This window comes from Pelecanus crispus, chromosome 2 (genome assembly GCF_030463565.1).
Source record: "Pelecanus crispus isolate bPelCri1 chromosome 2, bPelCri1.pri, whole genome shotgun sequence".
Taxonomy (NCBI): Eukaryota; Metazoa; Chordata; class Aves; order Pelecaniformes; family Pelecanidae; genus Pelecanus; species Pelecanus crispus.
This window is the reverse complement of record NC_134644.1, coordinates 26,808,513-26,835,882: the sequence shown is the minus strand read 5'-3', so window position 1 is coordinate 26,835,882 and position 27,370 is coordinate 26,808,513. Positions and strand designations below refer to the sequence as shown.

The following is a 27,370-nucleotide window of genomic DNA, read 5'->3' as shown; positions in this document are numbered from 1 at the left end:
TTGTGCTTTACTCGTCAGTTAAAAGGACGAGATGGTAATAATGACACTCAGTTTTGCATCATCACTGGCTTCTCTACATCTTTCAAGTTTCCATATCTGGCTGGTCTACAGAAGAGTAGTAAGGACAACAATCAGTATATTGTCTAATTCTGAGTAATTGTCTAGACAATTTTTAGGAAAGAAACTAGCTATCGTTATATCCATGTTTGGCTTCCATTCTTACCAGCCTCCGTGAGTATTACCGTGGGATGCCTTGTGTGTGCTGGGAGAGGTGAAGAGAAGGAGGCGAAGGTAATAGAGAAATTGGCCTTGATAAATAGATCTCTGGAACTGGGCTGTGGGGGGGTGTGTCTGATTTTGAAGCATATTGTTGTGATTTTAAACACTTCAGAAAGTATGAGTTAAGTTTGTCTATCTATTAGTATGTTCTGGCTGCCATAAAACCAAAAATCTCTCTTGTGATACTCACAATCTTAGTAAAACTCAGTACTTGCTAATTGCAGCATATGCAGCGACACCACAGCAGCAGGTGATGGAAAGTGCCTTGCAGTGACTAATCCAACTTTGTATGTTAGATTTTAGAAGCTCTCCAGCATCTTGGCATGCTTGTTAGGGGAAGCTAATTAAATGAACAGAATAGTTTAGTGCCTGTTAATGTAACAGAGGCAGTCTGGAATTTCCTGGTAACAATGGAGACTGGATATTAAGTGGCACTTAAGTAACACTAATTAACAGGATCTTCCTCGAAAATCAGTCCCCCTACTCTCTTTAGCATCACTATTTGTAATGACATTACACTTTACAGAAACAAGTGCACAATACAGCTGTAGCAATTAAGACAAAATTGTCTATTTTAGATTTTGTTTTCAAAGCTTAATGAACACAGGTACCTTATGTTTACAAATCAAAACATTCAGCTTACTATATGGTCCCCAGCTAATCTGGCACAGGACTGAACATACCCTAAAAATGTCTGTCATCAGTCTTAAGAATCTGCTACTATAAGATGTAATGAGACAGAACGGAATTAGTTTAAGTAATAAATGTTTAATCAAAGAATTTTACATATTATTAACAGCATTCATTTGGCCAAACATCTACATGGTTGTAGTATCCTACTTGTATATAAAGTGGGAATGTATCAAGTATAGACTATGAAAGTGCAAATAACAATTCAAGGTTAGAGTTATTTTTTTACATTATAAAATTAACAGGTTTACAAAATAGTCTTGCCAAACTTTATTTTTGAATTGTAAAGTCAATGACTATGGTGTTAAAATAAGTACCAAGAAAATACAAATTTAATAGGCTAATTTCATGCTCATAAGAGTAACACGGAAACAATGGATATACTGCACAACCTAACGAAATTACAAAAAACCAGAACCCACAAACTTCACTATCTTCACAGAGAGCACTCTTACATATCTTACTGTAACTTTGCAAGACATCTCAAGGCAATACACAATCTTTTTGTGAGAATCTTTCTATTCAGAAATTACAATTCAAGGAAGCTATGTGAGTTGAACAACTTTCAGACCAATTCATGATGATAGTTCATGAAGAACTGTTTTAGTTGAAGGATTTTATACCATAGAACAATTTAAAACAGGTACTTTTCAAAGATGTCCAAAGGTTCATGATTATGTCAGGAGCAGGGCGGCTAGAGAAAAAGCTGGAAAATGAGTTGAGACTATTCTATTCCATTCTGTCTAAAGATGCTTGCAAAATGAACTAGGTTTTTATGGGGTAAGGGTAAAATACTCTTATTTAATTTTTTTGCTAATATGAACCTCGTGACTGCAAGGTTCAAGAGCTGGATTCGCATGATTAGTTACCAAAACACTCACTTGAACTCACAGTAATCAATACATAAACTTTGCTATCATGACACTTGCCTATACACACTCAGTAGTAATAAACTTTTATATCATATCAACAAATCTCTGGTAACAGTTAAGCAAAACTTAAAATGGAGTGTATGTAATTTGCTCATGTTATGACAAGTTTTGATTATATGTAATTAAAACAGCCATTTCAACAACTTACTCTAGTTGTAATTACATACTGTACCATTGTATCTCACTAACTGTAAATTGATGCTTTTAAGCAAATCTAAACCCAGTATTTTTTTGTCACGGTACAACAACTAGGAAAAGGGTTTTTTGTGTTCTTTTTTTTTAAATTTTTTTTTACACTGAACAGTAATCACACAGCAAATGAATATTGTGCAATTGAACAAACACCTAGCAGTGTTTTATTTATGCAAAAACACTGACCGAACATTTAGTTATTTACTGTAAAGGCAAGGCCATGGGTGGTTTTATGGAGGTCTTTGCAATTAATAGCATAGTTACTCCAGAACAGACACTGAATTTGAATTACTTGTTTAACTGTGGCAACTATCCAGTTGGGTTAGGCAAAGGCACCGTAACATGTTGAGCAGAATGTGTTATCTGAACTTTAATTGTGGGACTGGCTAATATATGAAAATTCTGTATTCCTATATTTTTATAAAATGTTACCATTAAAAGTAATTGCACTATTAGTGCATAGAATGCTTTGTAGAATTATGAAAACAAAGAACTATGATTGCACTTCCATTAAAGTGTCTCTTAAAATACAGCATAGCTGTTGCTAACTCACTGTATTTTAATATTTAAAATAACTGTTTAACAGCAGCATTAGGTTTTATTAACTTAAGATACAGGCTACATTTAATTAAATGCAGTCACCATGGCAACACATGCCAGTTAAATTTAGAGAAGCAATGCTACCCAGTGGTTTCTTTCACTGCTAAGAATTGTGGGATTGGTTTGATAGAGTAACACTGCACTGTTTCGTTAGGCTACTGCCAGCTAACTATTCACAGTTTGGCACATTTGGACTGTAAATAGACATGGAAAAATCTTTGATTTTAATGGGAAAGAATATCCCCTAAAACTTGTTCCTGGAGCAGTACTAAAGAGAAGCATTAAATACCTCCATTCACACTGCTAACAAAAAGGAAAAACTGAGTAAGGAAAAGTTATGGAAAACAAAACCAAAATGCATGAATTGCTAATGGTTATTTTGGTGAAAGAATGAGTTCTAAAAAATGGAATAAACTATTTCTTAGGAAAACCAGCCAAAATAATCAGTGTAAGCCTTTAATCCGTACTTTCAAGTTAAGGATCATCAACCTAAGGCTAAACAGATGCTGCATTGTATTAGGAATGTGGAATACAACCTACTTATTCCTTTTTCTTGAGAGCAAAAAGGCAAGTACTACCTAATTAAATGCAAAGGATATTCCTTGAAAGGTTCACATTATTATAAAGAACTACAATTCAAGAGAACTCCTAAATATCCGTTGTTATGTCAGTGGTTACAACTGAGCTGTAATTATGTGGATCAAAGCCTCCATAATGCTTACTCCACATACTGTACCATCTGTCACCACCATTCATTTACTCCAGATTTAGTTTTTATTCATACCAGATGCACATGTTCAATCCATTCACTTGAGGTTTGAGGAGTCTGACTTGAAGTATCTCCTGAAGCATCCAGGGTGCTTGTTACCTCCCTGTTATTATCACCACTTTGTGATACCGTTTCACCTGCAACAATGTTTTCTTCAGAAGTTATTTCCTCTGTTTGGGTTCCTCTGCCTTCGTTTTTGAGTGCATCCTCAAATAGTGCATGCTCTTCCTGAGGCTCCAGCCCTGTGTCTATAAGATTTGGTTGCCCTGCTGACCCATCTTCAGTACTGGGTCGATGTGAATCCTCATCTGTTTCTGTACTTGTTGAGGGGATCAGAGCAATACTCTGTGGGTTCATGTCATGAAACCAGGCCATAATATTTCCAAGTAGGTTTTCATTGGTATTGGGATCTTGACTGCTGGAATCAGCGTCACTAGAAGTTGAGTACAATCCACTTCTTGTATCGCTGCAGGGGTGTGAATGAAGACGATCAGCTGAAAAAGGATCATTGCCTGCACCTAGTCTCATCAGACTGTCACCAAGTTCTAACAGCTCAGAGCTGCTCAAAGCGCCTCTTGGGTTATCTATACTTATGGGAGCAGAGTCCAATCTTGTAGGCAAAGAGGTACCTATTGCTCCTAAAGATGCCTCATTATTTAGAAAGTCTCTAGTTTCTTCATCTATGGCCAAGCCAGATTCTTGTAATGATAACTGAATAGCTAGCAGGATGTTTGGGTCATCTTCATCCAAAGAACTCAGAGCCTGTGGAAATACATAAGGTTGCTTTCAGAATAAAACTTCCATCTTGTTACATATTTTGGAACAAACGTAATTTAGGCTCAAATCTGAAATTCATTCATTATTCCTACATGTCATTTATCAATCAATTTTTATTGACACAGCTGACAACAGAATTTAAAAGGTGACTATTGTTACATTAGTGATTGTTTAGCAATTCTTACCGGTGCGAATGTACAATTTGTTGTCCTAGATTCTCCCTCTCTCATTGAAGAATTAAGAAAATTTGCAGAGAGACAAAATGACACAGAAAAGCAGAGCAGAGGAAGGCAAGCAAAGCAGAGAGAATGGAAAAGAGATTAGGGGAGATACCTGAAGAGAATCCTGGTTTTCAGAGTGACTGACAGGGGTATAGTCATGAAGCGAAGAGCTGTGCAGAATACCCATAGAAGCTGAACTCACCATGGAGGTGCCATGTCTTCTACTACTGCCACCTTCCTGAGTGTCTGTTTGGGCAATTGAAACAAAAATGGTTGAAGAACCAGTGAGGAAGCCTTCTCCACTATTATTTACTGACAGACTCTCTTCCTTCCTTTTGGATTCCAGCTGTGTAATTTTACTCCTTTACTCACTCTGAATGAAATAATCCAAAACACTCCTTCCACACCAACTCTTACACAGTGGCAAAACACAACTTCCACTGTTTTAGGAGTGACTGCCTGGTTCATTTGTGCCTTTCTGCTCTCAATACCCTTCTTCTTCTCTTTGAAAGGATGGGGTATGCCATCAGGAGCATGAGCCCGTTGGCAGGAGGGGCAAAGTGCTTCTAAGGCACATAAATGATTTATGGAAAGTCCTGAAAAATACTGCACATGGACACAATACAGGATGCATTTACAGGTGGATTACAACCAAAGTTTGTCCATTTCTCTGTTCTTTCAAAGACAACAACTCAGCTGTAGTATTAACATTACATTATTTTTTACCATAACGTTGCAGCGCAATTAAGAGTAGAGTCGTTAGTGTATACCTCAGCAATCACTGACATTGCTGTTTTCTTAAAACAACCAGAAAAAAAAGTAAAATTCTGTTTCCAGAAAAATTGTTCTCTAATAAAAGTAAATGTAACTGTTTTGACTTTGGAAAATGGAATTTGCCACTTCAAAACTCAAAATGAAGTAAGGTGAGACAAACTAATTCTCTCTTGCATGCTTTAACAGTATGCACTGGTCATTGCTGCAATATCCAAGTGTTCAGTCAAATTCTAGTCCTCAAACTAACAAGACTGTTTTGCATTTTACTTGTAATAGGGAAGGACCAAAGTTCACCAAAATTCTTTTTACTGTTTCTAAAATAAAGAATGCATTTGTTTATTTCTCCTCAGTAAAGGATTTTGCCTTTTGTTTTTAAAGGACAAGCTATGTATAGGACTTAAGTTCATGAGACACGGAGATGAGAGTTTGTGCAGCATGGCTTAAAGACCGAGCATACAACTGGCAGCTCTGAAGAAACAGCGCCACAGTATGACTTGGATCCGAGCTATTTTTGTACCTTTGCAAAAGCTCCTGGCAGAATGGAGACAGCCCAGACAGCCAAGTTACAGTGACCTTAAGCGACTGTGCTACCAGCTGTAGCACTGCTTAGAAGAGCAGCATGCTGGAAGTCGTAGCCCATACTAGCTTGTTTCCTGGCTGTCTTTGCCAATACAGGAGTTTCTGAGCAGGGTTTTGGAATGCAGCCTTATGACTATCTTCCAGCAGGCCTGTAGCAGGGAAACCCTCTTCTACAGTCTTTATGCCCAACTGGTCCTTTTAATTGGCATAAAAGAGCTCGTATATAGATAAGGCTGTCATATGAAGTATGTGCTCTTCAATATTTCTTCAGAAAAGCAAACCTGCTCTAAATAGCTGAGGAGTCATTGTGGGAAGATCAATGTATTTCTCTTTAAAAAGAGGAGCAGCCACAATGAAGTCAGCAACGCTTCATAGAATCATCATAGAATACCAGGTTGGAAGGGGACCTCAAGGATCATCTGGTCCAACCTTTCCTGGCAAAAGCATGGTCTAGACAAGATGGCCCAGCACCTTGTCCAGCTGAATCTTAAAACCTTCAAGTGCTGGGGAATCCACCACTTCCCTGGGGAGATTATTCCAATGGCTGATTGTTCTCATTGTGAAAAATTTTCCTCTTGTGTCCAATTGGAATCTCCCCGGGAGTAACTTGTACCCATTACCCCTTGTCTTTTCCATGTGACTCCCTGTAAAAAGGGAATCTCCATCTTCTTTGTAGCCACCCTTTAAATACTGGAACATAGTGATAAGGTCTCCCCTAAGCCCTCTTTTCTCAAGGCTGAACAAACCCAGTTCTCTCAGCCTTGAGAAAAGAAGGCTTAGGGGAGATCACATGCAAAGATGCAAAAATAAGTCTTTATGTTGTATCGTGGAAAATACAGCAATGTATTTGAAACTTCTTTAAAGTGCATCCACAGAAGAACAAACACTGTGATCACTACTAGCAATTTCTGAAGCAGGAAGAGAGAAAAAACAGCCCCAGGCAGGAACGTACCTAATGTACTCTCACTGGGGTCATCAGGATCTGGAGTATTACTCAGCAGACTATGCATGTCTCCACGTCGACGCTGTCTATGCCTCCTCCGATACTGAAATTCAGCATATTCCTGCATAAACCAAAGGTTACAAAATACAGGGCAGCATGCAGTAATATTTTTCTGATGTAACAAGCACCACATTTTTATAAAAAAATGTGTGATTTTATAGGTTTCTCATAAAATCACCTGTTTTCAGAAAAATAAATTGCAAGTTATATCATGCAATGCTTAAAACAAATAATTAAAAAAAAATCCAAGGTAATCCTAAATCTATAAAATAATGAATTAGCAAAGAAAAATCCTTGATGTGTTACTGACATTTTAATACTTGCAATCTCCCTTTTTAAAGAATTCCAAGTACCCATTTTTTGTTTAAAAGCGTTGATGCCAAACTTTAGATACACACGTATTGACACACTTTTTAATAAATATATACCTAGTGATTTTAGAACATAAAAATGATTAATCTGAATTAGACCAATGGATTATCTCAGGGTCCTCGTTGCCAGCAACAGCCAGTAGAAAATAACCTTTGGAAGACTATAGAAAGCTGGCAGACATACACGGGGACCTGTTGCACTTTTCCCAGCCTCCAGGACACTATGGGTCAGGAACTTCTTAAGCCACAGCTGATACTCTTCTACTCAACAGTCTTTGATGGATTTTTATTCCATGAATTACAAATTACTGAACATGAGCCAGCAGTGTGCCCAGGTGGCCAAGAAGGCCAACAGCATCCTGGCTTGTAGCAGGAATGCTGTGACCAGCAGGAGCAGGGAGGTGATTGTCCCCCTGTACTCGGCGCTGGTGAGGCCGCACCTGGAATACTCTGTCCAGTTTTGGGCCCCTCAATACAAGAAAGACATTGAGGTGCTGGAGCGTGTTCAGAAAAGGGCAATGAAGCTGGTGAAGGGTCTGGAGCACAGGCCTTATGAGGAGCGGCTGAGGGAACTGGGGTTGTTTAGCCTAGAGAAGAGGAGGCTGAGGGGAGACCTTATCGCTCTCTACAACTACCTGAAAGGAGGTTGTAGTGAGGTGGGTGTTGGTCTCTTCTCCCATGTAGTTAGCAATACAACGAGAGGAAATGGGCTCAAGCTGCGCCAGGGGAGGTTTAGACTGGAAATTAGGAAAAATTTCTTTACGGAAAGGGTGGTCAAGCATTGGAACAGGCTGCCCAGAGAGGTGGTGGAGTCACCATCCCTGGAAGTGTTCAAAAAACGGGTAGATGTGGCACTTCGGGATATGGTTTAGTCTAGTCTACCCTTGATTGGTTTAGGTGGGCTTGGTAGTGTAGGTTAATGGTTGGACTGGATGATCTTAAAGGTCTTTTCCAACCTAGACGATTCTATGATTCTATGATTCTAAATCTCCTCTATTTTTGCCTAACTTGAGCTGCTGCTGAGCCATACCATACAGATTTGAACTCCTGCAGCCTGTAATTTCTCATGTTGTATGTATTTACCAAAGACAGTTTATATAACATTTACGGAAAAGACTCACTTTTGGCCACATCAAGCTAATATCCCAAGGGTTAATTATCTTAATACTTGGAAATAAATGCTTTGATTTCCACGCTTTTCCTAATATTAAGAGACTAATTTTATGCCTGAAGGCAAACTTCCAGATATGCTTTCTGGTTAGTACAGCTGACACTGAACCTGACTGTGTAGGTAAGATCTCTTCTAAGATCTCTTGTTAATCTCAGTTATTAATTTACACAAGGTAGTAAAAATATACACACAGCTCTTCTCTTTGGAAAAGAATATTGCTATTTTCTTCCCTAAGCCCCAGGTTAGGAAATCTGTAATCCAAAGGCTTCATTTGGCCAAACGACTTGGGAAAGGCAACATTACCATTAGTTTCCTTTCTTACATTAACTCTTCATCCTAGAATATCTCAACATCTCAAGTATCTAAAATTTAAATCCAGAAGTGTCATTTCTCTCACACAATGACCTTATTAATTTTGATGGTATTATGATGGTATGTTGTCTTTCCATGAAGTGTTTCAGACCAAGTTCTTATGCAAGCCAAAAAGAATAGTCACAAAATGATCAGTGTGGGCAGATTTCTATCTATGTAAGAAGATCCATGAAAACTGTAAGAACTTAAAAATAGCTGTACTGGACCAGGCAAAAGGTCCATTTAGCCCAATATTCTGTCTTCAACGGTAGTTAGTTACTTGTTAGATGCTTGTTAGCCTATGGAATGGCATAAAAAACAGGGCAAACATGAAGTGGTTCTTCTCTAAAGTACTCTTCCAGCTCCAAGGGAGCTCAGGGATTTCCCAAATGGAAGGCAGTGCCCGAAACAACAGAAAATCAAATCTTGATATGAAACAATATAACTGAATTATTTTAAAAATATATTATATAACTATGAATTGGATAAGGAATAATGAGAAGTGATCACTGAACACTATGATTTATTAGTCGTATCAGATCTTGTCTCTTATCTGTGTGCAATAAAATCACAGATTTTACTGAATGCCATTTAACTTTTGGTTGCTTTTTAACCTTTAGAAAGATATGTTGATTACTACTGATAAAATTTTAATTCTGATTACTTGGAACAATGTTATACAAGTGAACAAAAGGAGTTTTAATTTTATTGGGTAGGAACATCATAGTTTCACACAGTGGTCTGCAACAAGCAGTGGTCCTTGCTAAAACCAGTAAGATTTTGTTTTCTGTAATAATCTGGTATACACAGACATTCTACTACTTGTCAGTATAAGTACAGCTCTATATAAAAAATTTTGTAAAATAAACAAAGATGACCATTATAAATTCTACAAAATTCCTTTAGCATAGGTGGTTGCAAGTATCCTTCACAGCTATGTAGCAAAGAAACCAACTTGCATCATACGGTGCCACATTTAGGCAAATCACAAAAACTCATAAGCAATCATCTAAGCACAACTGCAACAGCACCTACTGCTGAACAGCTTATCAACATATTTCTTATCAGCTTTTTCTCATAACCAGTTCCACTGATGATACAGTAACATTACAATGAATTGGATATTATCAAACGTGGAATTATTTCAGAAGAAAGGACTAGAGGAACTAGACAGGAGAAGCAAGTTGATCTTTTGTAGAGAAGCAAGCTATTTTCTCACCAGCGAGATGCTCACCAACGACAATAGCAAAGGAAATATATAGGAAAAGTACATGGAGTTTTCCAGGATGCTTTAAAATGACTAGCTAGAAAGAAAACAGCACCAAGGAAATGTTGAAATGAAGTTTCCTTCCTTACTGAATGCTTTAATCTAATGTTCTCAAAATATTAAATAAAAATTAAGATGATAAAGGAAAGCTTTATAGGAAGCTCCTCATATTTTAGTGCAGAGTCTTGAAAATTATTTGCTCTTTCCCATATACAGATAGTGGAATATTCACTGTAAAAATTTTAATTTTCATTCTTGGTTAAGTAACAGAAGTTCATCTCATTTTCTTAGTTAAGTAACAGAAGTTAATCTCATTTGAGTATGCAATTTCCATCCTGCTTCAATACATAAAAAGAAACATTTCAAATGGCTAACAACATTTAGGTGTATGCCTGTATGTTTTTGTTGGATTATTACAGAAGGATGGAAATTTCTTAGACTTTTTGTCAAATTTTGCTGAACTGATGTTGCATTCAAAAGTAATCTACACAATTTCATATATTTATTACTTGAAGGTTCCCCAGCACATAGACACCAGTTTATACACAATTTTAAAACTGGTTATGTACTTGGAAAATGATGAATATAACATAGCTTGTCTATTGCCACCTTAAATAGCTATAGCCATGTTAGAGGCATTGTTTACAGTCACTGCACAATTAGCTATGCATATATTTCCTTCTATTGTGAAATAAATAAAATGGCAAGCTTAAACCAACTTGAATCAAAATAAGGAAGCTCTTCATGCAGATTGCAATCATACCTGTGTTTCTAGAATATGCAGAACTAAGTTAAAAAAATAAAAAGAAATAGTTTACCTCAGGGGATGCAAATCCTAAATATTCCCAATCCCATGTTCCACCAGCAAAGCTATAAAATGAAGAGATATACCATAAAGTTTAGAAGTAGAACAAAATATGAAGAACCTCCAGAGCTTCAAAACCTATCAACATCTAAAAAGTAGTGCAATTGTTAACTCTCTAAACTTAACAAGTCTGCTGATTAACTCTTACCTAAAAATTCATTTAGAAAACCATACAATTAAATTGTTGACTATTCCAGAACTGCTCGATATTTTTAGCACAGACTTATAGATTTTTGGAGCGTACCAGGTATTTAGTGACAATCTTGAAGGAAAAAAGTGGAATGGAAGCCACGACATCTAATCAGTAATATATCACAAATGGGGAAGCAATTTAGGCTGCAACATACAGAGCAGTGATTCTCAAATACACTTTTCCTAAGTGAAAAGCTGTCAAATGTCCAAGAAAATGTCACTATCTGGTGATTTACAACCACCGTGTTTATCAGCTCCACTTTACCTCACTGTCAAAGAATGGCAGTGGATTCACGCACTTTGGCAGCTATCAGTGAGCTTTTTTTGACTTGCACAGTATCTTGTTCAGATTACCTGCGCCTGGGTGCTTCTGGTGAGTCTGCAGGGGCAACACCACGGGCCACAGAGGCCAGGAACTCTTGCCGTTTCTGCTGCACAAGACACGCTGCACGGATTATTTTATGGCGAGGAGTCCGAAGGTAAGGCCTGTTCACTTTCTGTGCAAGGTCTTCAGTGACCATTTCTAGGTCTGTCTGCAATAGTTAATAAATACAGGATAAAATAATTTTACAATGAAAGGAAAACTGGGCAGAGCTCTACACCATAAATACTGAGCAGAATGATATCCATTTTCCTGGAGATACCATTTGAAATACCAAAATACCCCAAAATGTCTGCCCTTCTAGCCTACCCTTCTACTGACCTAAACGCTGTCCTCCAGCTTGGAGCAGGGCTTCCCTGCACTCACACATATTGAACATCTTCAGGGGTCCTAAAGGAAAGGAAAGGAGGCAGCAGCCCCTGCTGCTGATGCCACCGCCACCCAGCTACTCGCCCAATTTTGCCCCCACCCACTTGTCAGACACATTAGTAGGGAAAGACAGGAAAGAGGTGCTAGAGAAGGAGATGAAGACTGAAGCTGAAATGTTATCCTCAGAAAGCAGATTAACAGTAAATAATTTTCTTTGTTACCCCTTCCACCTGTCCTTATCCCTTTCCTTCTTCAGCAAAGTGTTGTTTTTCATTCATTCTAAAATTGAACTAAAAGCTACTGTGCCACAGAGCAATAAAAATGGACTAATTTTCCAAACTTCGTTACAAATACAAAACGGGTATATCAGTTTTACACTACAAGAATGGCAAAAAGACACTGATAACTAGCACTACCAAAAAACCTAACATTAGAAAAGCAAAATATATGCATGTATTACCTGCATAAGTTCAAATATTTCTTTCTTTGTGCTTTTAGGCTCCAAAAAGAATCCATATGGGTAAGAACACTTAAGAATGCGTCGAGTTTTTAGAAGCTCTTGCACTGCATCTTCAATGAATGTGGTATCAGGACAGCCTCCTTCAGCTGTAAGATGAAACAAGCATTGTGCAAATATTTTCCTGCTGATGTCAGCATTTCTTTTAGCGTTATGTGCATGTCAGTTAAATATTTTGCAAGTAAACAGCAGCAGGTTCTCAATGACTACACAGTGTTCTTACTAAAAGAAGTAAGCACAGAATATTAGCTTCTCCCTTACTAATGCTATTTTCTCCTCGAGTCTTTGGAATAGATAAGATTTACTGTACATTTAGCTTTCATCCACTGCTTATGAATTCTAGTACTGGAGGGATCACATCACACCGTGGACTGATGTGACCTCTACCAAAAAAAAAAAAAAAGTTTCAGCCATAGCAGAGTTGATTTGATTTCAAATCAAATTCACAGATCACAGCAAATACTTACTTCCACTGAGAGCTCTACTCAACTGCTCCATCTTCTCTTTGGCAGTTTTTAGAAGGCGCTGTTCTAACTAGAAAAAATAAATAAATAAATCACAGTAAGATAATTATTTTGGGATTAATAAAATAGAAACAAAAATCAGCAAAAATGGCTTGACACATACCTGGTAGCTAAGTTCATGGTTCTTAAATCTTGTGTAATAGTGCATAAACCTATCAAGCTCTTGAAATCTTCTATGCTTCTTTTCAGCCTGGAAAATAATGGGGAAACAAAAGAAACCAAGATAAATCTAATGATTTGATTTAGCAATCACCATTAGATATAATTATATAACCGTTTCTATTCCCACTATACATAAAGTATTGTACACAGAGCTGATGAGTGCCATGTAAGTAGACAAATGTAATTTTTGAAATTCACAAGCCTGCAAATAGCATAGCCGAAGAGTTGATACACTGTGTGTGCATGCTATTTAACCAGACTGTCCAAATGCCAAAATTAAGGCATGCGTTTTGTAGTGCACAGCAACTAATTACAGTGCCAGCACACCCATTTCACAAAGGGAAATCATGGCACAGAGAAGTAAAATGACTTGAGTAAAGTCACCAGTGGTTGTTACCAAGGCCAAAACCAGAACCAAATTTTATGTGTCTTTCCACAAATAAGCAGTGTTTACTTTCTGTCTCTTTCATATATATAAGGTTGTATCTTTCCATTTAGAACTCAGGTTTGGAAGAATTTTGATGGAACTTAGCCTAAATAGAAAATTGTGGCCTTAGTGCTATTTTTCAAACATACACATTCATTTGTTACCTCTACTGTCATCTCCTTGGACTGTTCCTCTACATGTTGAATGACCTCATAGCGAGTGCATCTGTAGTAGCCACCAGTGGAAGAGCTGTGCTTCTTCCATTCTTCTAAGCATATCCAGCAAAAGTCATATTTGCACTTCAGAAAAAAAAGGAACAAGGGGGAAAAAAAAAGAAGTTGATACATTGTAGATTTGCAGTTATGCATCATTATTCCTCCATGAACAACTGAATTAACATAATTCTGAGTGTGCTTATGGTCAAAAAAATTTTTGAGGAGCCTCCTTCCTATTTTATCTACTACAGAAGATCTGGGTTATCAAACCATGTCAGTCATAATTTTTATTCCTTGGATCACAAGACTGCATTGGATCTACAAGTTAAGTATTAAGTGGATGAAATAAATCAAAGGATAAGCACAGCTGATCACGCCTGTTTTTTTGTTATTGTTTTAAAAAAAGACAGTCCCATTTTTTAAGCGACACAGAAACTGTTTACAAGAAAGAGTGAATTTTTTCCGAATATCACTTAAAAAAATGTGATTACTGGTATTTTTGTCATGTGGTGTTCCTAATGCAAAATATTAATAACAACTACTAAAGCAAGAGAGAATAAATCAGAACGTAAACTTTGAAGAGTGATTACTTCAAGGTGAGCCTTTTCTGCATTGACTGAGTAGAGAGCTTTCAAAACAGGTAACACCTTACAAAGAGATCTGACTTTTCCAGCCTTCTCTGCATCAGAGAAGATCAAACTGTATTAAATATTCTCAACTCAGCACTGAGTTCTCAGCTAGTTTATTTCAAAATAATTGGAAGCTCTTTATGGATGGATGGGCAAAAGACTTTATGACTTGGTGAATCCTGTTTATTTTATCTGTTTTACAGATGAGCAAAGAAAAATCCGGAAAAAACAAAGCAAAAATTCACATTAATTAATATGAAGCCATTAATATTATCATTGGAATTCGATAAATTAAGTTGCATTTTTTCTCTCTTTGATAAGTTTAACCTTTCCAGGAATACCTAGTCCATACCAGATGTGTTTATCGGTAGTTGTTTTATACAATCAATTAGACATATTACAGGAAGAAATGAAATCTAATTCTTGCATTGTACTTTTGCTAATTTTGTCTCATCAGTAGCGCTGATTTTCTTCTAAAAAGCAATGCAGACTAGGCTATTTCTTTTTGTTATTGTTCTGCACCTTCTTTGGTTTTAAGCATTTTTTTGAAGCTGCTTGCTTATGCAAAATGGTAAGATGAGTGCTGAGAATGAAGTATGAGAATAATTATGTATAAAAGTGTTAAGTGTGTATCACTACATCATTTGCCTATCATTCAAAACCACTCATATTCATTTTAAGAAAAAAGCCATTACAAAATATTCAAAAAATGCTATGAAACAAGTTGTTTTGCATGCAACAGAACTAATAAAGCTTGACTTCCTGTTAATTTATGTGTATATGCTCCTACCGCAATAATCTCAACTCTCCCAACTTATGTCCCTCCATGACCACTCCACTATCTGTCTTCGAATCTCTCACATCTCCAAAAGCCTCCTCAAAAACCCAAGATTCACCCAGTGTTCCCAGACCCTCCTCCAATACCTCAGTCTCATTCAACATTTGAAACCATGTCGTCTGTTTCTACACATCTCCCAAACCCGAGCTCTGTTTTGTGTGCCTTTATGATCACCTAGCCATGCAGCAGCACCACCTAGGCTTAACAAATCACATCAGCTGCCTGGCCACTGTCTGAGCTAAGCAGGAGAGGTAATTGCTAAGCAGGTAACTGCTGAGTAGGTATTTCAGCCTCTCTCTTGGTGGCAATACAAATTAAGTCTCTGCACCATTCAGCTACCAAGTTTCATGGAACTTGCAGTAATTTAATATCCATGAACCCCCTCCTGTTCCTTCATATCTCATTCAAAGTACCCAGAACGTTAAAAAACTACTACAGGTAGGGGAGTGAGAGAGCAGGACTGCTTAAGCCTTGTCTCCTTAGAAACTGGGCTCATAAAACAGTGATGCCTGCTTAAGTACAGAAACGTGATTTTATGAGTGAAGAGTATCCTCCTCTACAACCAAGGTACACGCTAGCTGCTAAGAGGCAGTCGTAGCTCACCATGTAGTAGGCTTGAGCAGACTTACTGCAGCAGAGGCAGAAGCTCTGTCACAGACCCTTACTTCAGGGGAGGAAGAGACAAGCGAGGTGTGCTGAGGGGAGACAGCTTCTGTTTGCAGAGATTTCTCCACCACAAAAGGAATCTGCCTGTTTCAAGGACACTTTAAACTGTTTGTAAGGTACAGCATCAAAGAATAAGAGAATTGTGGTTGTCAGCCAGTGCCTCAGAATGGTACTGAATTAAATTATCTACATTCAACAGTGTTTAATGGCCAGAGTCTTCTCCAGCTTGAAGCCATACTTTTGTTTCATTGAGATGAGCTCAGTGGCAAAAGCTGCAACAAGCATACCTTTTACAGTTTTTAGCACTGTGGAATTTATAAGCTCTTTTAAAAATCATTTAAGGAAAAAAAAAAAACCCAAACCAGCAAACTTGGCATAAACCAAAGTGGAGGAGAATCTGTTCTGTGCTGCCACAGACAAAACCAAAGAAACGACACCAAAAAAAGCCCCAACCTTCAGTTCATATCACAGAAAGAGAGAGAATACGTGATGATAATATAAAGAAAATGGGATCTGCATAGCAATGGAGAGAGACTAACACATTTCCAGAAAAATAAAGAGAATTACTTTCTAAATCTGTTAGCTTTTTACTGGATGTCAACTATGTCAAGTGTGTGCTACTTTCTAATTTTTAATGACGCTCCTCAAAGAGGTATTAGCTGTAGTTATAGAAGATATTTCTGACATAAAGAAACAGTATTCTAAACATGCTGCTTTTAACTAAATTGAGAGAAAAAGCATTCTCAAATGATACTGAACTCATGGCAAAAAATATTTTTTCTATTTCAGTAGCACAGTACAAACTCATGACTAAATTTTTGGCTGCTGTCACCAATAAGTTTCTTTTGGAATTACTCTTTGCTGTCTTTTCATTCCTACTGATTAATTCCTGTTTACAGTTTTCCATTTAAAACCTCTCTGTTTTGTTGCTATGTTAGAGAAATAATGCAAAAGAAAAATGCAGTAAGGTGAAACCTTCATTAGAGCTTACCATTCCTTAAAATGTTTCATCTTCTGCCAACTAAAAATGTGCTTTCTCTTCTACATTATTAATGATGATTAAGCTATCAATTATTTCTGTTTCCTTAAGTTTTATACTGTATTGCCAGTAATTCTTAGGTGTTTATGAAATTTTGATCATTACAGTGTTCACCTCCCAGCCAAACAGATTTCACTAAATATGAAACATTTTCTAAATATATGTAACCCACTATTTGTCAATTATTTAATTCTTGCAACAGGTTCCATTAGCTCTTAGTAATGACATTCAGAGGTTTTGGAAGTCTGTGCTCCTAAATATACATGACATACACAACCTGAATTATGGTTTCACAACAAGTTATATGAAGGGTCTTTCTCACCTTTGCACATTGCATGTGGTTGCAGCCCTCATTCTTCTGAATTGGAGATTTGCAGTTGGCGCATGGTTTGGAGTTTGTTAGTAACCACAGACAGTTGGCAGCATCTTCATATGCCTCGCTCACTCCCACAACTTTTTGAGGGTGACAGGAGGATATGGAAAAACAGAGAAGTTGAAATTGTACTTGCGTAATCTTTTGTGAAAATCAGATTAGGAAAGATACATGTTTACCTGTTTCTTGACAGAATATCTTAATTCTTCACTACATATTTCTCACGTATATAAATATATGCATTTTCTAACTTATACATATTATATATAATATTATTACATATATTATTTCTATATATTTCCACACAAATTTACATATATATATTATATATGACATTTATAATATATAAATGAGCAAACACATATATAAGGAAAAATTGGCACAGTTTGACAACGTATGGTGTATTCTGCCTCTTTATAAAATTTTCTATGCTTTCCAGAATTTTTATTACATATTATGGAAAGGCTCTAAACTGTGGTAACCAAGTTAAGTTAGTATTTATTCAAATTACTGTTCATCTGTAATTTTTTTGTTTCTGTTGACCAAGAAAATGTCTGTCCTGTGTAAACGCAACCTTTACTAGTTTTTTCAGTAAAAGTTATTTATCATTAAGCCATTCCCCACAATTCCCTTGCAATTTACCCCCAACCTTACTATTATTACCACCTGTTGGCTTGAATCAGTTTTAAAGCACACAAACAACCGCATGGAACACAACTCAAACAGAAGTGCAGAGTGGGCTAAAAGATTTAAAATTGCTCAGGACAAATAATGTTATATTCAGAATAAATCAATTAATGAATGAAACAAAGCTGTAAGAGGAAGGGAAAAGAGCTTTGTATGCCCTGACTGAACCACACACGGATTTATGGGGAGGAATAGTTTAAGGAGAACAGTCTACCACTAATGCTGTCTAATATGTTAGACAGTTAGTTAAAGTGTGAAGCAGCCCCTCCTTCAAGGGTTTAATTTTCTTCCCCTTTTACCCTATTTTTCAACCAATGCAGAGTTTTTACTTAATGCAACTTAAAAAAGCCCTCTAAACCCAAAAGATAACAACAGCAGCAAAAAAAATTAATCCCCCCCAGGCATGACTCTTACGTTCTTCTGGTTTCATTTCAGATATTTTCTGTAGCCAGTCCTTCCAGGTTTGGCAGTCACAAGGTTCATGTGCTTCACCAAGACACTCCCTGAAAATGAAGGTGTATACACAATAACTTATCATTTAGAGATTTAGAATTAAAGTTAAAATTGGTTCAAGCTAAAAAACATGGAAACTTATCAAGACACGCTCAAACTTTAATTAAGTCAGGAAGATAAAAAGCCATCCAATTAACATTATTTTAAAATACTCTTAGACTACTTGCTTACAAGCATAGATGACCATCATTAAGATCAATAAAGAGTTTAAATGAGACAGGAAAGGAAAAGAGTTTTTTAAAATTACAATTGGAAATAAATCAGCTGGTTTGCAGTTTGTTTGACTTATGTAAGGGTACTATTTTAGTGCCACAAAAAGCGCTAGTATAGTTTCTGTGATAAAGGTAATCTAGAATAAAGAGATTATCCAAAACTAGGTAGTCTGCTATAGCTGAAATGCATTTCACATAGAATTACTTGCATCTATTCAGTTGTAATAATTAATCTTTAACTAGATTCAAACTTTCAATCTAGAATAAGATCCAAGCCCTTTCACACCAGCATTAAGTATTTATGGATGTTTACTCTTTCCACCAGAGTCTCTTAAATAGGGGCTTTAACTGAGTTACATGGACACGGTGGACAAATGAGTCCCTTGAGCCTCTCCTGAAGTTACTACTAGCTTTAAGGATGGCAATCACTACTACACAGTGGCAGATATATGGCTTCCAGATGGTGCTTGGGTGTAGATGTGTCAATAAGGACTCTGGATTTGTAATGACTCCCTTTTTTACTGGAAAGGCAGCAGATAGCCTCAGACATCTGCCACATCAAACAAAACAATTCAGAGGGAGTATATTTCAGATGGGCACCAGCTGCAGCAGCGCATATGCAAGTTTTCTGCAGATCCAATGGTGAACTGCTTTCTGCAGTGCAGATTCAGAAGCTACATCAATACTCTTCTGATTGCTCTTGTCCACATCTTAAGCAGCAACGCAGGAACAAAGAAAAGGTTATGGCAACAGTTTTTAACTTTTTTCCCACTGGCTAGTCTGCTATCAAACAACCTTAAATTCATTACACAAGGACCTCTGGTTTGGAGATACATAAGATCTGTAGCTGGGAAAGATTGTACTGGAATGAATAACTAGTCTGCAATAAGGCAATCTCAGCCCTGGTTGAAAACTGACACCTTTCACTTCTGTGGGACAGTAGTATGCTTAAATCATTGACTTCAAGAGAGCCAAGACATCTCACACAGTATTTGTTCCCACAAAGGACTGAAATTAGCAAAAATTAACTTTAACAAACTCAGTTTTAAGTTAAAAGCTGATTAGTCAATCTATTACCAGTCAGGGGTGGAGGTTGTGTCTTCAATGCTTTCAATTGTGTAAATTTATGGATTTTAAATTAAGTGCAATCATATAGATATCATGTATCTAGATCTGTATCTATATGATAGTCACAACAGAGTGTTAAACAACAACTTCTCATGGAAGATGTTCTTTCCTCAGCCCACTGCAAAACAAGGATTTTTATACTGGGATGCCATTTTACTAGAGTAAGAGCATTGAGCCTATTGCTCATAAAACTTTTCATGAAACAAAGTTGTATTTTGGGTATACTCCCTCACAGCACTGAATGAAGGGAACTAACGCCAAACGGCTGTGAGAATTAACAGCGTTAGCCTCCCCAGCCTGCCTTCCTCAATACTCAGTGGGATCATTTATTTGAAGGTGCAGTACATACTTAATAAAATTGTAGCAAGTTTCAACAAGTTAAAATTCATGGAAGGGCTAAAAACATCATCCAACAAGAATGCAGTTCTGGATTTTCTTTCCCCTCATGGTATTATTTGTACCATATAATGAATTTTGAATCAAACCAGCAAAACACTGTTGCAACTTATAATTGGCTTCCCAAGTGCACCTGAAGATATGTCTCTCCTGCAGAATGAGACCCTGCCCCTTGTCTCCATCTAGGAGGAAAGGAGCAAGGACATGGTGCAAAACTAAGTGTGCACTGCCTGCTAGGACTTTTTCAGAAGCATCTGCTCGCTACAATTCCTTGTGCTTTTGAAACACCATGAAGGGGTTCTAATATGTTGAATGTATCTGATAATACACAGATGTAGGATTTGTGCACAGTTTTCATTTCTACTATGTTTAAATATCTCAGAATGCTTTTTCTGAAAGGGAATAGAATTTTGTGTGTCACAACAGATTACATTTTGTTGAAGGCACTGTTAGTGGTAGGTAATGAGAAATGAGTAAATTCTAAGGAACTCTGTATTTAAGATGAACATTCCTACTTCCACACTTAAAAAAAAAAGGAAATTGCTCAATAGACTCAGAGAATTTTCTTGCTTTTATGAGCAGGAAGGCTATAGATCTGAAAAAAGCAAGTGATTATCGAGGGGTTAGTTGGGGTTTTCTAACACATAAATTCCGAAGAATCCCTTACTAAATGCGGTATCAATTGCTATTACAATATCTAAGCTGGAGATCACCTGGGTAAAACTTGCAGAACTGACATAAGTATGGAAGTATAGGATGTGTTGATTGAAATATAAAGATATAAAGCAAGCTCCCTTTAAGCATACAATAATGATGAAAACCGTCTGAACTGAGAATACACTTTCTTTTTCTCCAGAGGAACTCATTCATGCATTTGTACTGTAAGACTAATATGGCTGTCCTCCACAAATGGTTCCGATTTATAGTACTGCAGGATGCTTTGGTTGCTAGCAGAACTTTCTTGTCATTGCTGAAACTCATCATTCACTTCTGTGGGCATAAAAAAAAGGCCTTGGAAAGGCCTTCTTGGACATTTTGCTGCTAGAATAAGGTCTTTTTCAAGACCTTAACTGTATTTGCTTGTGCAGTATCTCAAAGCATTAACATAAAAAGAGCATTCAGAAATATTATCAGGAAACATAAAGAAGACATTTCTCATAAAAATTAGGCACTCAGAGGACATTTCCACACTCAGAAGACATTCTGGGGAGCTAGTACATTCAGCCCATGTAAAGGAAGCAGAAGCTGACAATGCCTGAAGGACCATGTTAATATTACACTAAAGTGGTCTCAAGCTCTGTCCTTCAGGTTAACGGAGAAATTGATTCTCTCTCTGTAATCAGAAGCAAGGATGAGAGGATGGTGCCTTCTTGTGGAATAGTACTAACGTTTGTTGTATGTTCACTGGTAAAAAACATTTGCTCGTTTGTTTCCACAGGATTTGTTTCTTTCTGAGTTCTCCATCCAGTGTGAAAAACCTCTTCCCAAGATGTTCTATTTTCTGGCTTTTGTGGTTGTTTCATTATGTCTACTTTTCTCTTGTTCCTTCTTCCTTTCCACTCATAAGGGGAAAGAACTAAAATCAGAAGCATCTTTCATTAAGAGTCTTATGATATTTGGAATCAAGCAGATTATTCAGGATCTCTTCTTCTTGCATCATGGTTTCAATTGAAAAATGAAAACAAGGATTACTCAGCTTGTCTTAATGTCTATACTTTGGTTGACCCTTTTTGATTTTCCAACAGCGAAAAGGATGTCCCACTACAATAGTCATAAATTGGCAGTCTGATAATCATAAGGAACTAGGATAGGGCTTTGCTCTGCACTTCAGAAAAATATCCCACCACTTTTTTGCTTCTGTTGATACTGTTGTTGTCCTTTCCTTGGAAGTGCTGAAGATAGGCAATCTGAGGGATGTTTTTTAAATAGCTTATGGTTTACTTTACTTACTCAAGCTTGCATGCATCTTAAGACTCAATAGAAGATAGCGTAAAGAAAAAGTGCTGATCCTAAAGAGAAACAATGATGGGAGTAAGCCTGCAAACAGAATAGCTTTGTATGTAGCAAAAGGTCCTTCATAGTTTCGTTTAAACTCCAGCTTCTTTGATGTGATTCTACCAAAATTCAGAAAGAGCTAAAAATTGCTGATTTTCTGTGCTACAATTCAGAACGTGACATGTTTCAATTATACTACAGCTATCCAGAGCAGACACAAAAATCCCTCCACCAATATCCCGCTTCTCCTCTGTCCCCTCAGAACAGAACATCACAACACTCCATATCACTGTTCTGCATCTAACAGAGCCAATAACAAGTAAGACAATATTATAAACCTTTGCTGTGCCCTAAAATACTAAAATATTTGTGCACATGAGCTTATTTAGTGCACGGATACAGGACAGTACAGTCATATACCACCCTGTAGAAATTTCTGTTGCCCACCTGGTGCTAAGTGGGACTTTTTAATTAATCCCTGGAATAGCAGTGACTGTGAGTTTACATAGACGTAGAAAAGTTTCTAGTACTAACCAGCAGAAAAGATGTCCTTTTCCACAGTCTACAGCAGGGGCTTTTAGCATAGGGAAGCTAAGTGTATCTGATCCTGTTGAATTTGATCCTTGTCTTGTTAGCCTTACTGCTCTTTCACAGCCCGGTATAGGACACCATTTAATAGCAGGATTATTTTCAACAAAGGCCTGGGGGGAAAAAAGGAAAAAAGGAAAACATTTTACCACATAAGATCAGATTTCATCATTGATATAAAACAATCTGAATGAATAATCTTCCTTTGAAGGAACAAAGCCAAAGTGCATAAGGACAGTCTTGCACCTACTTTGATAGGCTTTTCCAAATAGTTATAAAGAGGTAATAATTTAATCTCCACCTTAAAAATGGCTGGGGTTTTTTTGAAATAACAACAGTACTCCAGACTTCTGCTAAGATGCAAATGACTTACATCCCAAACAAAATGTTCAATGTGTGCAAATAAACTCCTTTGTGATATGGCTTACTGTAAACTTCTACTATACATGCACTGGCAGTACACTCATTAATAGAACTGACTCTTGTAGTTGACAAGAATTAAAACCTTATTGATTAAAGCAAAAATCCCACAATATATCCCGCCTGCAATAAACTTGAAGTCAGAACTAGACTAACTCAGGAATTTACCTCCAATCTTATTTGGTTCATGTAGCAGGTCTTCTTTTGTAAAACTTACATCTAATAAATGAGGAGGAAAAGGAACTTTCACTACTTTGCTTCAAACCTATGCTGATCACCAACTGCTTGAAACATGATGTAAAAGATTAATCAGATCTGGTCATTTAATTTGCATCTTACTGTGGAAGACTGTGTTACTGTGTATTAAAGAGACTTGTCACACAGAGAAAGTACTGTATTGTAAATGAAAAAATATTTCTCTACTTTCTTTTGCCCTGTCAGCACTGATAAAGACTAGTTCATTGCTACACTAGTATAAAAGAAAAAAGGTGAATTAAAAGATTGCTTTTAAAAACAAGTTGCAATGATGGAAATAAACACATGAAAAAAAATCAAATAGGAAAACCAAACCAAGGTTTTCCTACTTCTCTTCCTATATATAGCAATCATATCAAGCATTGGATGGAAAAAAATTTAAGTAATTCAGTTGTACTAATAAATGTTTAAAATGAAACCAGGTACTATTTCTGAATGCAAACAGTCTCTTGGTAATAAAAATAATCCAAAAACTCTTAAAAATTTTAGATTGCCAACACAAACAAGTCTGGCTGATTAAAAGCTTCATATCACCTGTTATGAACATTGGTTTGATCAAATCATTTTATTAATACTGCATTGGGTTACACATTATGGAAGTATTGCATTTGTGCTTAAGGAATAAATATAATGTTCTTTCTTTTTTCTCAGTGGCATATCAAACATTGACATTATGGCATATAAGACAGCCAATAACTCAGTGTACATATTAATGTATGAATTTCTACTTGGAAAGTTATGGACATATTGCAGCATTTCACAGAGAAGTTGTAAGTTATTTTTCATAAAATGAAATACAGTGCAAGAGTACAGGAACAGTTTGATAATTTACCTTAATGTCAAATTGGAGGTATCTTTTGTCCATCTCCTTGGAAACCACACTTTCTATGATGTCTACAGGCACAAGCTGGAAACAATCATATGCTGGGCAAAAAATGTTGTGAGCTTCACCCTCCTGAATTTTCAGATTCAAAAATCTGCCAGAATTTTGTCAGTCAGTATTTGTGAATAAAAAGTAAAAATTAAAAGGCTGCTGAATACTTTATAGTAGGTTCACAGATATTCACATTAATCAGTTTTTAAACAAAGAATAGGAAGTATCCCTTTCTGCTCAAGAGCTACAGATTTGATGAACAGCATAATTAAAAAAAAAAAAAAAAGAATACTGTCATAGTTCAAAAGTGAGCACCATCAGCTATGTTTAGCCCTATGTGTTTGTGGTTTCCATCCTTGCCATTTATCAGAGACAGCTATGCAAAGTTTAATTAAACTGAGCATTACTTCTAACTTAAATCAGAAACAGAACATGTAAGTGTAATTAATCTAGGAAATAATGAATTTGATATGCAATTAATTTTTACAGCTGTGCTAGTCAAAACAGGTCTGCTCTTGGAAACAAATTTCTAAATGGAGACCTTTATAGTCCCTAAGCACTAGAATGCAAGACAGAACGAGCTCAGAAATCTGCTGAAAGCTGGACTTTAACTCACCGTGCGCAAGGTTGCTTAGTTTAAAAGCTGTTACTTATTTATTAATCTGACATTAAGGGTGATACTCATCTCATCTAACTTTAATCGTCTAAAGGACAGGCAGCTATTCTAAGTTAGTCACCTGGGATCCTTTAATAGTTCAGGTAGAGAGACTTGCCAATTAATCCCATCTTAGATTCATATCTAAGAATGGGATAACTCAGTCCTGGCTATGCTCTGAGTAACTTAGAAATGACTGGCTCGGAAAGATAAATCCCACCCCAGATGTGCCACTGCCAACACTTGCTTGACATTGAACTGTAGCTCTGAGTGCATGCACAAATCGCAGTACACATAGTCCAGCACCCAAATTAGAAGCACCATGTCAAGCCAGTGATCTTTTGGTAACTTCTACATTGCTGCATAACAATTTGCAAGACAACAGAAGCATGACTATTAATTTTCTTGCCACTGAAAAGAACGGCCTTCTAAATGTTCATATGGAAGAAAAAGTGCTCTTCCTTAACGTAGGAGGAATGGGTTCATATATATTGGGCTGATCTGCAGTAGGACTAGCTGTGCTGATATGACACTATAACAAGACACTATAGCAGTACAGTTCAAGTAGTACAATCTCCTGAATGGGGACAAAGATGAATATAAAGGCACTGCATACAGATATAATTATTCCTGAGAAGTATGATTAATATTTATACTAGCATAATTATCCATGTCTGAGTTTTTTACTAGCATGACTATTTTGACTTTAAGAAAATTATGTAGTAACGAGAGCATTACAGTAATAGAACTTTTAAGCTAAATCTACTCCTCAGTTATTAAACCTCAATATAAGAAAGCATTTTAATTGCTTTTCTGACTGGAAATGGATTTATGATGCCTAAGTTTAGTGTGCTAAACTACAAGATGGAATTAAGCATGTGCTTAATTTAGAAAGTGTAAACCCCAACGCCGCCAACACCACACACACACTGAGCAAATCAAGAGTACGCTCATCTATTTACACACAAACTTGAAACATTTGCTTAAGAGTTTTACTAAATCAGGACCAAAACAAATGTTATGTAAGCCTAAAACAGTTGATGGCCATTTGAGTGACAACTTAAATATTTGGCTGGGTCAAACCAGCAACTCTTTGAAACCCAAACAGTACTTTAACATTAGCTGCTTATGGTCTCTGTCCTTTCCTCTTCAAAATGGCAAGTATGAGAGTTTCTCAAAAGATAGAAAAGTACATATACTCACGCCTCCCAGCATGCTCTGCAGAAGTCATGTCCACAAGGCATATCCACTGGGTCTTCAAACACAGAAATATTACACATACAAATGTCACACTGTAGATGAAAAAAATATTTCTGATTAAGAAATACCCTAAAGCCTTTCATATTGTTAGCAAGACACGTTACATTGGAAAATCTTAGTAAAAATTTTAAAAAGTGCTCAGTAGGGGAAAAAATCTAACTGTAACCAGAAAAAAAGTTATTTAAGCTATAGGAACAGAAATGGGAAAGATTAGGTATCTCTGTTTCTATACCTCCCTATGCAAACAGCACATTTTGCGGTGCCTTCCGTCACGTCCTGTAGTTCAGTAAGCGCTTCACCCTGCAGAGCTCTAGGGACAAAAGGGACCTGAATCTTTCATCAGCTTCACAGGCTGCCAGAAATGGAGTTTGGAGATGACAGAGGCTAGAGGAAATGTGTATCTCACACAATCAGGTCCAAATCAAGGCGGAACAATTTGGTTGTGCAACAGCAACAATTCTTTTATGTAATAATCTACATAAATACTATTTTTTTAAAATACTTTGAGGCTTTCGATCAAAATAAAGAATAAGTTAAGCTACAAATATTCCAACAAAAGATACCACTGCTGAATTTTATACAATTAAGTACTATAGAAGAAATAATATTGAATATTGAGACCCTTACTCTGACAACATTTAAAGCATAGGGATGAAACTACTCATTGCTTGCAGTTAGGCGTGAAAACAGGTATTCAAGCTCTTCAAGGAGTAAAAATGGATTTTTCTTTCCATTGGAACAAAGATTCCACGAAAATTTACTTCAACTTTCAATACGTTAGATATTACACACACAGAGGACATTTTCAGAAAGTTAGCCTATGGTATACCACTTTTTAAAAGCACTTGTGTTACAGCCAAAACAAAACCAAACCAAAAAAGTCAGTCTTTAAAGTGCAAAACTCAATGAGGGCACTTACTGTTGTTTCAGTCATTTTACCTTATTATCTTGCCAAAATTAAATATTTTAGAAGTTGACAATGAATCAAAAATGTTCACTATTAAATTTATATGAGTTTTCAATTCTGTTTGATCATTATCCAAACCTGCATTCCTGGCTTATGGACCATCAATGAAAACCAAAACACACCATGTAAAACTGAATACATGTAATCTTTCATTACACATTTTAATTAGGAAATATTCCTGGACAATATTTAACTGCTAATGTAAATAAATGTACAATAACATTATTCCTTCTATGTAGCTTCTTT

At 36.6% G+C, this 27,370-nt stretch overlaps 1 protein-coding gene across 1 annotated transcript in view; it reads right to left on the bottom strand.

Annotated features, from left to right (window-relative positions):
- Positions 1–3,471: 3,471 nt before the first annotated feature.
- Positions 3,472–27,370, bottom strand: part of ANKIB1 (ankyrin repeat and IBR domain containing 1) — a 62,072-nt gene continuing 38,173 nt past the window's right edge. The window contains exons 7-20 of the mRNA XM_075705721.1: positions 26,101–26,189; positions 24,201–24,345; positions 22,640–22,806; positions 18,276–18,364; positions 17,124–17,254; positions 13,579–13,713; positions 12,929–13,015; positions 12,769–12,835; positions 12,245–12,390; positions 11,388–11,566; positions 10,795–10,846; positions 6,766–6,877; positions 4,573–4,706; positions 3,472–4,224 (exon numbers count right to left, since the gene is read on the bottom strand). Of these exons, the coding sequence (XP_075561836.1) occupies positions 3,472–4,224; positions 4,573–4,706; positions 6,766–6,877; positions 10,795–10,846; positions 11,388–11,566; positions 12,245–12,390; positions 12,769–12,835; positions 12,929–13,015; positions 13,579–13,713; positions 17,124–17,254; positions 18,276–18,364; positions 22,640–22,806; positions 24,201–24,345; positions 26,101–26,189 (2,286 nt within the window). The remainder of the gene's footprint in view (positions 4,225–4,572; positions 4,707–6,765; positions 6,878–10,794; positions 10,847–11,387; positions 11,567–12,244; positions 12,391–12,768; positions 12,836–12,928; positions 13,016–13,578; positions 13,714–17,123; positions 17,255–18,275; positions 18,365–22,639; positions 22,807–24,200; positions 24,346–26,100; positions 26,190–27,370) is intronic.